Here is a 10,221-nt window from a genome sequence, read left to right on the forward strand (position 1 = left end):
TGGGCTTGGGGGGCTTGGACCCCTTGGGGAAAGGGGCTGGGGGATCCCCATTTGGCCTGGGGGGAGGGGTGGGCTGCCCCCCACCCTGGCTGCAGGGTGGGGTATCTGGCTTGGGGCTGCATCCCCTCTCCTGACCTGGGCTTGGGGACTCCAGGCAGCAACTCCCATAGGGGCTGGAAGGGGGTTGTCGTGTCTCATCTTGTCCTGGGCATCCCCAGCCTGTCTTGGGCCTTGCGGGGAGCAGGAGTCTCCTGGAGCCGTCCCAGGCTTGTGGAGGGCCAGGCCTAGTCCCCAGCGCTGCTCCTATGGGGCCTGGCCCAGCTCCGTGCAGGCCCCTTGCAGCTCCCCCCAAAGAGGTTGTGGGTGTCTGGTCTGTGGGAGCCCCATGGCGCTCAGGGATGCAGAACTAGCAGATGCTCATTCCCCTCCAAGCCCTGGTGTCTGCGGCCCCAGCTTGACCCTCCCATGCCAGAGCCCCTCCCTGACGTAGCATGTTGCTTTCTCTTGCAGTCCTCACGTGTGTCACCCCGACTGCCCAACCATGTACACCTGCACCAAGCTCATCACTCTTCCTGTCCTGGTGAGTACTGCCAGCCACAGCCATCTGGAGAGCCCTCTCCACAGCATCGGCCCGTCTTCCCAGCCTGGTGGAGTTGGGCTGTCAGGGCAGGATCCATCTGGCTAAGCCTCTCCAAGTGCTCAGACCTCCCATGAGGGAGCAGAGTGTGCCATGATGGGGGATGTGGACTTGAACCCCCAGTGTCAGCTCTAGGAGCCCCTCTGTGCTACTGGCAGGCCACAGCTCTAGTGTGTGATTAGGGAAGCCAAGGCACAGATGCCTCCTGTCTTGCCTCTGAAATTGGTGGTAAAGCCCAGCTGGGAACCCAGGAGTCCTGTCTCCATCCCTGTCAGGTAGATTTTAAGTCAACTTCTCTTTGCTTATTGTGTGGTCCAGGAGCCAAAGAAGGGGAACATTGTGAGTACTGGAGCCCCTAGGCGTGCTGGGAAATGCAGCCCCAGAGCCCCAGGTGCCTGCATTGTTGCAGCTGAGCCAGTCCTGGGGAAGGCACCCAGGCAGGGCTGCACCTCTGCAGCATCAGCCATAGGCAGGACCCCAGCCCCCACACTCAGCCCAGTTCAGCAAGAACTGGGAGGGGGCAAAGGGCAACAGGTTCCCCTTGACACAGATACCTCCCAGCTCTGTTCCACTCTCCTCCAGCCACTCCTCTCTCCTCCCCACCTGCACATGAGCCCAGGCTCCCCCCAGGGCTGCAGGACCTCATGCGCTGACCAGGGGGCACCATGCAGGGCACATGTCCTGGCCTGGCCATCTTCCAGTCCCTTTTTTTTGTTAGAAACCCCCAATACACTATTTTGTGCAGTGAAAGAATCAAACAGGGCTGGGGGGACCGACAGCATTGTGGTTAAAAGGCTCTGTCCAGGGGCAGGAGTGTGTGTATGGGAGGAGTTATTGGACTATCAATGTTCCAGGACACCTGGGTTCTGTTCACAGCTGGGCTGGTGGCTAAGTACTTTGTGCCTCAGTTTCCCCCTCTGGTTGCTGTTCTCTGAGGCCATGTTTCTGTCTCCAGGGCTTCAGTACAGCTGCATCCTGAGCCAGTGGTTTGATTCCAATTGGCCATACTGAATCCACAGCCCTGCCAAGCTGGGTGCACAGGGCACTGGAGCTTGGGGTCTGCTTTACCCATGGCCAGGGCACCCATGTTCCAGGAACTTGTATCTGCCATGTGAGTTCCTGCTGTGCTGCCTGGCTCCCAGGGAATGTAGCTGTCAGGCCAGCTCTGGGGGCAGCATAGTTGGGGCAGATGCAGCATTTGCACAGTCCCCATTTGTGCCCTTTTGGCACAGTCCAGGTGGGAAGGGACAGGAGAGCATGGAAATGTGCTCCCTTTTAGAGCTGCAGGGGTCTGGCTTGAGCAATGGTTTTGTCTTTATGCAGGTGAGGACTGGCCCCAGGCTGCTGTACAGACCCCTCTCTGCCTCCCTGCTGAGCAGGCCTGAGGCCCCAACACAGGAGGTAACAACCATCTTCCCATGGACGGGGGGAGGGTCTGTGTCACCCGCATGTGCCTGGCATGCCAGCAGGCTGACCTCGGAGCAGGGGTCATGGCCCAGCTGCACCAGGCTGGCTTGCCCCTTCCCTGGGTTAACCTGAAACCAGGAGGGGCTGGGGTCCAGCAGGGGGCACTCTTCCCCTCAAGCCTGAACCAGCCCTCCCCCACCTAGTGCCAGGGGGTGCTGGGCTCCATGGGCTGGTTTCACCTGAGCCTCCAGCACCCCGGCGACTTCAGCAAGGTCTAACTGGATCTGTGGGGCTGGGCTGCTAAGCAGCTCCTGTGTTTCACCCCAGCAATGGCTGCATTTCAGGGGAGTTGTAGAGGGCTTCCCCTGAGGTTAGATGGTGAGCAAAGCCCTCTGGAACCTGCTCCTGGTGGGGAGAGAGTAGGCAGTGGGCCCCTTTTGTGAGCTCAGGACAAGGCCCAAGAGGTGGGGGACCATTGCTGGAACCATGGGGATCCCAGGTCCGTGGCCTGCCACACAGACTCACACTGCCTCCTCCCCTCCCACCTCCACCTTCTGGCCCAGGTTTGTTGTCAGCTCTCACATAGCTCATCTTGTTCCTCCTCCTTGCCAGCTCTTCCCAATGCCTCTGAGCTCCCCGCTCCTCCAGGCTGCGCGCCGGGAGCTGCATGCTAGCGCTGTCTGCAGGGACATTGACACGGCTGCCAAGTTCATCGGCGCTGGTGCCGCCACCGTGGGCGTAGCTGGCTCTGGTGCTGGCATTGGCACTGTCTTTGGCAGCCTCATTATCGGCTACGCCAGGTGAGGAGGGGGCTCTCTGCCACCAGTCCAGTCCTGAGTGGGGCTGGGTTCTTGAAGCTGCTGTGGGGAGGCAGCTGGGAGGAGCTGACCAGTCCTCCTGGCTGCTGCTTGGCATAAGCAGGAGAGGCCAGGCCTTAACCCAGGCCCCAGCCTGGCACTCAAGTCCAGCCTGCACCAGAAGCTGGTGAGATGGGTCTGGTTTATGTATTTAATGGGGTGGGCATGTCCTATGAACCCAGATGGGTTTCCATAGAATTGTACTCCTCCCAGGGCACTTATTGCTAGGAGATGGGGTGCTGGGAGTCTGCTCTGGTCCCCACTTAGCCATATGGACTGTCCCGTGTGCCTCCATGGGTGCCATCTAGTGGCTGCAGGCAGCATTATGTTGTCCAGTCCATCCCATCTCCCTGGCTGTGGGGGGCCTGCAGCCAGTCAACCTGTGCCCATCACATGCGGAGCCTGAAGCAAACCCTGCTGGGTCCTGGAGCCTAGCCCCCCCAGAAGTTGGGGCTGGCTGAGGTATCCCTTGTAGCCTCCCCACCAATAGCCTGGGCCCCCCTGATCACAACCCCCCAACAGGAACCCATCGCTGAAGCAGCAGCTCTTCTCTTACGCCATCCTGGGCTTCGCACTCTCTGAGGCCATGGGGCTCTTCTGCCTCATGGTGGCCTTCCTCATCCTCTTCGCCATGTGATGGGCCAGCTCCGCATGGCCTGGGAACATCCCCCTGCGGGCCACACCCCTCAGCACAGCCGTCCGCTGGTGAGGGGGGCAATAAATACTGTACGGAAACCAGCCATTGTGCGGGTGAGTTCCTGGTGCCCTTCCTTGTTTGGGGGGGGTGCTCTGCCATGAGCTGTCAGTCCCTGTGGCCAGGGAGCACAGCCTGGCATGGAGGGGCCTGGTGATCCCTGGGGTGGTTGGGGGCAGTGAGTGTTCCCTTGCAGCCTGAGGCCCTGCCCTATACTGGCAGCTGCTGTCCCTGGGTCTGGGCTCTGGCTGCCCCATCAAGGCATCCGGACATCCCCTGATATCCAGGTGGTGACTTCAGCTCCCCAGTGCAAGCAGTGCTGACAGTGAGGGAAGAAGGGTCGTGCTCTGCTGGAAGCAGGGTAGTTCTCCCTCTTGTCTGACTGTCCCCACAGTGAGGGTCCCTGCCCAGCACAAAGAGGCCAGGGATACCATTCATAGGATCCAGCTATGGCTCCGGTTCCAAGGCATCTGTGCTGACGGAGGCTATATTGCCATCGGTCACTGCACCCTGGGCCTGTCAGCAGCTCAGGCTGTGTCAGAGCAGCCTCAGCCAGAAAGGAAAACACTCAGGCAGGGCCTGGCTAGAGAGGGTCCCACCCTACACAGCCTGGTGCCCACGCTCAGTCTCAGACCAAGGATCAGCTGCTCCACTGAGACACAAAACCAGCCTGACTTGGGCCTGCGAGGACCAAGTGGAAGCAGGCTTGGGGAAATCCCTGGTGGGATGTGGGGAATCCAGTTGCCAGGGGGGCTGTGCTCTTCCAACCAACACTCTGATGCCTGCAGGTTTCCCAGTTGCTTGGCACAGAGCCTGGGTGGGTGGTTGGTTCACACCTCGGGTTGACTGGCCTCTGCCCTGAGGAACCTGGCTGTCAGGGACAGGGCAGGAGGCTGCTCCCATCAGAGGGAGCAAAACTGGTGCTGGGCTGTGGCCTCTGCAACCAACCTGAGCTGTGCCAGCAGGGGTGCTGGGAGGGTCTGGGGCAGGCCTTTTCCATGGGCATGTACCCCCCAAGCAGCTCCTGGGTGAATTCCAGCTGGGTCCTGGAAGCCAAGCAGTCCCGGGCTCCTAGTAGCTGCCGGTACCCCTCTGGTTGTGCTTCTACCACCCTCTGGTGACAAGTATGAGGTCGTGGCCTGGCTGGGTCTCCAAGGCAAGGGCAGCTCCCCGCCTGCAAGAAGGAGGCTGCAGGGCAGGGGATGTTGCATATCCTTGTGGTTTGGATTAGGGCTGAGCGGAGGCAGGCTCAGCAGCGAGGAGCTCTGTCTGGGAACCTGATGGTAGGTCCCTTTAGGTGGGGAAACCGAGGCACAGAGAGTGTAAGCTCGGGGTCCGGACGCTGCCATCCTGATGCAGACAGACGGGGTGAGTCTCACTGTCTGCACAGCTCCTCTGTGGCAGCGCCCAACTCCCACTGCTACACACGGACCCCCCAGGCCCTGTCCCAGGGATCCCGGTTGCTCAGCCCTGAACAGGGCTGGAGGGACGGAGGAACCCGTACGTTGCTCTGTTCCAGGCTGTAGGAGCTCAGGCAGGCAGCCTTGACTGTTGGAGCAAAGCCAAGTCGTGGGCAGCAGGAGCAGGCCCTAGTGCATGTGGGGCATCCACACTGGGTTTGTACAGCGCTGAGCACGGTCGCCTAGCAACAACTCCTGGGCTGTTCCAATGCCAGACCTTGTGTGGGTCTCACAGGATCTGATCGGGGCACCTCCTGGGACCCATGGAAGTGCACCAGGCCCAGGTGCAGGGGGGGTAAACTAAGGCACAGGCTAGATTCACCCATGAAAACGGGTAGGAGCAGACCCCTCTTCACAAGCCCCAGTCTGGATGCCCACCCCCCCACCTTCCTCCATCAGGCACAAACAGCGTTGAGCCCCACCCCCCTTCCCCCTAGCTGTCCCAGGGGCCCTCAGGAGCACCTGCTGCTGCCGGCAACCCCAGCCAGCCATACGCCTGGTGTGGACGTTGCTAGGGAACAGGTGCGGGTGTTTGTGACAGCTGGGCCTGTGTTGTGGAAACCCAGGGCCTGTGACAAGAGCCCCCAGGCTTGAGCAAGGGGCGCTGCAGGTCGGGGCCCAGCCAAGTTGGGAGTCAGATGGGCAGTGCCAAGGGGGAGCTACACCCTAAGTGCTGGGGGGTATTGGGCAGGCCCCAGGCAGGGGCAGCTGGAGTTGACCTCTCCGTGGGGCTCAGCAGCGTGCACATATGCTGAATCTCGGCTCCCATCCTCCCTGCATCTGTGCCAAATGCCTTGGGGGAGGAAGGGGGAGTATCTAGGGCCCAGCCTAGCTCCAGTTTTGCTACGATGGAAGGAATAAGGCAGGTTCAGAGGCTCTTGCTGCTGTTCCAGCCAGTAGATGGGGAGGTAGGGGGAAGAGGAAAGTTGACCATCCTCCTGATTCAGAGGCCTTGCTGAAGGCTGATCTGGCCCTGATCCTCTCTGCACTCCCCCCGCCCCCAGTGAAACAGGGGATTAATGATCCACCTTCAGCATCTGGGGAAGCTGAGGCACAGAGCAGTCAGGTGACACAACCATGGCCACAGCATGATGGCTTGAGCCTGATTGTGCACTAGCATCCTGTCTCCTGCACCACCTCTCCACCTTGCTGTAGAGGATTCCAATCCCCGTGGCCAGGACCATATTTTCTGCGTACCACGTACCCCCCACCCCCCGTGCTTTGTTTTTGCAAGACAGGATGAAGAAAAAAGATCTCCCTTGAAAACACTGGCAAGCGGTAGTGGGTAGCAGCCTCTAGACAGCATTACTTCGGCTTCCACAGCTGAATGCCAGGGCAAGAGGTGTGAACTGATCTGTTCCCACAGTTTTTTCCAAGGAGGATTGTTCTGTCCAGAGCTGGCTGGCACTGGTGCTACTGGATCTAGGTGCAAGGCTCTGGATAAGGTGGCAGTAGGCAGCTGGGTACAGTCATTAACTGAGGTGCACCCAAGGACAGGTGATTATGAGAGTCCTTGGTGCTGTCAGGAGAGTGACTGCAATACTATCATAGAATCATAAAAAATGAGGGTTGGGAAGGGACCTCAGGAGGTTACATCTAGTCCAATCCCCTGTACAAAGCAGGACCAGCCCCAGCTAGATTATCCCAGCCAAGGTTCTGTCTATCCAGGGCTTCAAAACGTCCAAGAATGGAGACTCCACCACCTCTTTGGGTAACCTGCTCCAGTGTTTTACTACTCTCCTAGTGAGAGAGCTTTTCCTAATATCCAACCTCAACTTCCCTTGCTGCAGTGTGAGCCCCTTGCTCCTTGTTCTGTCATCTGCCCCCACTGAGAACAGTCCTACTCTGTCCTCTTTGGACCCACACTGCATGGAATTGAAGGCTGATATCAAATCCTCCCTCAGTCTTCTCTTCTCCAGACTAAATAAGCCCAGTTCCCTCAGCCTCACCTCACAAGTCCTATACTCAGACCCCGAACCATTTTTGTTGCCTTCTGCTGGGCTCTCCAATGTGTCCACATCCTTTCTGTAGTGGGGGCCCCAAAATTGGACACAGGACTCCAGATGTGGCCTCACCAGTGCTGAATAGCAAGGAATAATGACTGCCCTCGATCTACTGGCAGCACTTCTACCTGTGCAGGCCTGTATGCTCTTCACCTTCGTGGCACACTTGGCTCATTCAGTTTATTGTCCACTGTCAAACCCCAGGTCCTTTTCTACAGAGCTGCTGCCCAGCCTGTTGGGCCCCAGCCTGTACTGGTGCATAAGATTGCTCTGTCCTAAGTGCAGGACATTGCACTTGTCCTTGTTGAATCTCACGAGATTTCTTTTAGTTCAATCCTGCGATTTGTCAAAGTCTCTGGATCCTAGCCCTACCCTCCAGCATATCCACTACTCCCCGCAGCTTGCTGTTATCTGCAAACTTGCTGAGAGTACACTCTATCCCATCTTCCAGGTCACTGAATAGAAGCAAGAGGCCTCACAGAGTCTGGGGCCCAAGGCTGAGCTGGCTCAGCACAGAGTATTTGGGAGCTAAATCGATTTGAAGCTGAGTATCTTTTTTGTTAATAAATGTTCTATGGCAGTGATGATGGAAACCAAACTCCAGCCCAGGAGAAACCTGAAGGAATCCCTCAATCACAGCTTTGTAAAGGCAGCTTTGCAGCAATCATTCTATCTATGTTACCTCCCAACAATCAAAATGATTCAATAAATAAATGTAACATTGAGTCCTGTTCACTGATATTCAGTCTGGTGAAAGGCTCTGGCTTTTGACTTGGCTTCTGAATAGGTCAGGAAGAGAATCTGCATCTGTGTATCTTACATCTCCTTCCTGGAACTAAAAATCTGAATGTTTCAAGGCTAAATGAAGGTGAAAGTCAGCAACTTTCTTTATGGAACTGTCTGAATCTAACCAAAAGAAGAGGCAGGAAATTCCCATTGGTGTGGAATTGGGGAATTTTTCCACCTACCGTGAGGAATCTGTCCTCAGTAGCGTTCTCTGTGGAGCTGATACAGTGCATAGCCAGGGACAAAAGCAGGCAGTGGTTTCTCTCAGAGGATCGGTGCCGGTGGATGCATCATCACAGACAGGCAGGGAGCAGAAGCGGGGCCTATAGCTGAGAGCCAGTCAGGTTTGGAGCCCTCCAGGCCCAGATCTCCTGTGTTGAAGCTATCTCGTGATGAAGCAGGACAGGAGCATTCTGCTGTGTGACCTCAGGGCAAAACGCAACTCCATCTCTGTGCCTCAGTTTCTCCTCCTGTCCCCACTCAGCCACGGACCTCTTCCATGGGGCCTGCTTCTTGTTCTGTGTCTGTGCAGTGCCTGGTGCCGTGGGGTGCCAACTCCAGGCCTCCTATCAATAGTACCCAAGAGCAGCCCCTAGGAGGGCCCAGGCTCCCACGGTGTCAGATGCTGTACAAACTGAACCAAAGGAGACCTCCCAACCTTTCCCCTCCACCCAGGTTCATGCTGCTAGTAACACTGTGCCAAGCCTTTCCATCCACCCCCTTTCTCCCTGTGCTATGTGCAGGACCTGGGGACAAGGGGCCAGTACTGAGCAGGTCTCATTAAATGAAAGGAAGCGATTGCAAGCAGCATGAGCCCCGTACAGATGAGGGGCTTCATCTGCTTCAGTTTGGAGCCTGCTGGTCCCAACACAGGCCTCCCCATCAGCATCACCTCTGATGTTCAGGAGGTGAAGAATGGGCCTTTGTTTTGCTGGGTCAAAGCCCACAGCCACATTTGGTTTGGCAGATTCTCTTGCTAGGCCCAGACCTCCCCCATGCCCCATCCCAGAGGCTGTTGGCTGCAGGGGTTGAATCTGTGGCCCACAAAGCTAAAGCCCCTGTTGCTTGAACTGGGGAATCCAGGGGTAAGAAAAGCCTGGGGCTGGCCTGGATGCCATTAGTAGGGGCAAAGTGCCACATGGCATAAGTGCCATGTACTACAGCCTCCACACGACAGTGTGGGTGGAGAGTAGTCGCATACAGTTGCTTGTGTCCCCGTAGCATTGAGTGGCGTTGGTGTGAGGCCCAGTGCACCACAGATGGGCATCCCGGTATTCTCAAGGCACACAACACAAGACATCACATCCCAGCCTGCCACCGGTAAAGCAGGCAGATGGCGGCCACCAACATCCTGCTTCTATAGAAAGTTGTTCATACGCGCTTCTGCAACATGGCTGTGCTCGCTGTTCTTGGTCGTATTGCTGTTTCACAGCCCCGCAGACTGGTTTTGCTCTAGCTAAAAAACCTTAACTCAGGTGTGGTCCTAGCAGCTTGGGTGTACAAATGATTGAGAGTGAAGGAGACACTGCTAATCAGCTCCAGAAGGCTATCTGGGGGCCTGCCACTGCCCCTGGGTGTGGAAAAGTAGGCTGTCATTCCCCCCTGGGGGTATGTGTCAGGGCTGCCATTACCCCTGGGGGCATCTAAGCTCTCACTGTCCCCTGGGTGCATCTGAGGCTTGCCACTGCCCCCTGTGGGTGTCTAGGGGTTTGTCACTGCCCCCTGGGGAGTATCTGGGGGTTGTTATTGCCCTTGGGAGGCGTCACTGCCTGCTGGGGTATGTGGGGACTGCCATTGCCCTCTGGGGAGTATCTTGGCGCTGTCATTGCTGCCTGGGGGGTGTCACTGCCCCCTGGGTGGTGTAACTTCCCCCTGGGGAGTGTCTGAGGCCTTCCACTGCCCCCTGGGGGGTATCTGGGGGCTGTCACTGCCCCCTGGGAGGTGTTATTACCCCCTGAGAAGTATCTGAGGCCTGCCACAGCCCCTTGGGGTGGGTATCTGGGGGCTGCCATTACTCCCCTGGGGGGTATCTGAGGCCTGCCACTGTCCCCAGGGGGGTGTATCTGGGGGGCTGTCATTACCCCCTGGTACATGTAAGCTGTCAGTGCCCCTGGAGTCTGCGGGGGTGCTAAACCCCCTGTGGGGCGTCACTATCCCTTGGGGGGTATCTGGGGTCTGTCACTGGAGGCCCCGCCCCGCCCGCTCTCCTGCCCCTTCCCTTAGCTCCGCCCCTTCCCCTCCGCCGATTGGTTCTCCGCGCCCCCTCGGCTCCGCCTCCCCGGCAAGTCTCGCGAGAGCCCCGCGCGCGGGGGAGGGGGGAGGACACCCTCAGCGCGAGACCCGGGGGCGGCTGGACACGGCGCTGGCGCGAGGCCCC

General features: G+C 58.1%; 1 protein-coding gene across 2 annotated transcripts in view; it reads left to right on the top strand.

Annotated features, from left to right (window-relative positions):
* The window catches only part of ATP5G2 (ATP synthase, H+ transporting, mitochondrial Fo complex subunit C2 (subunit 9)), a 4,104-nt gene extending 465 nt beyond the window's left edge, over positions 1-3,639 (top strand). For both annotated transcript variants that reach the window (XM_019554732.1, XM_019554738.1), the window contains exons 2-5: positions 511-580; positions 1,961-2,038; positions 2,657-2,844; positions 3,424-3,639. In XM_019554732.1, coding sequence (XP_019410277.1) covers positions 542-580; positions 1,961-2,038; positions 2,657-2,844; positions 3,424-3,538 — 420 coding nt within the window. In that variant the 5' untranslated portion in view covers positions 511-541 and the 3' untranslated portion in view covers positions 3,539-3,639. The remainder of the gene's footprint in view (positions 1-510; positions 581-1,960; positions 2,039-2,656; positions 2,845-3,423) is intronic.
* Positions 3,640-10,221: the final 6,582 nt, after the last annotated feature.

The sequence above is a fragment of the Crocodylus porosus genome, unplaced genomic scaffold (genome assembly GCF_001723895.1).
Source record: "Crocodylus porosus isolate Cpor-Errol unplaced genomic scaffold, CroPor_comp1, whole genome shotgun sequence".
NCBI lineage: Eukaryota > Metazoa > Chordata > Crocodylia > Crocodylidae > Crocodylus > Crocodylus porosus.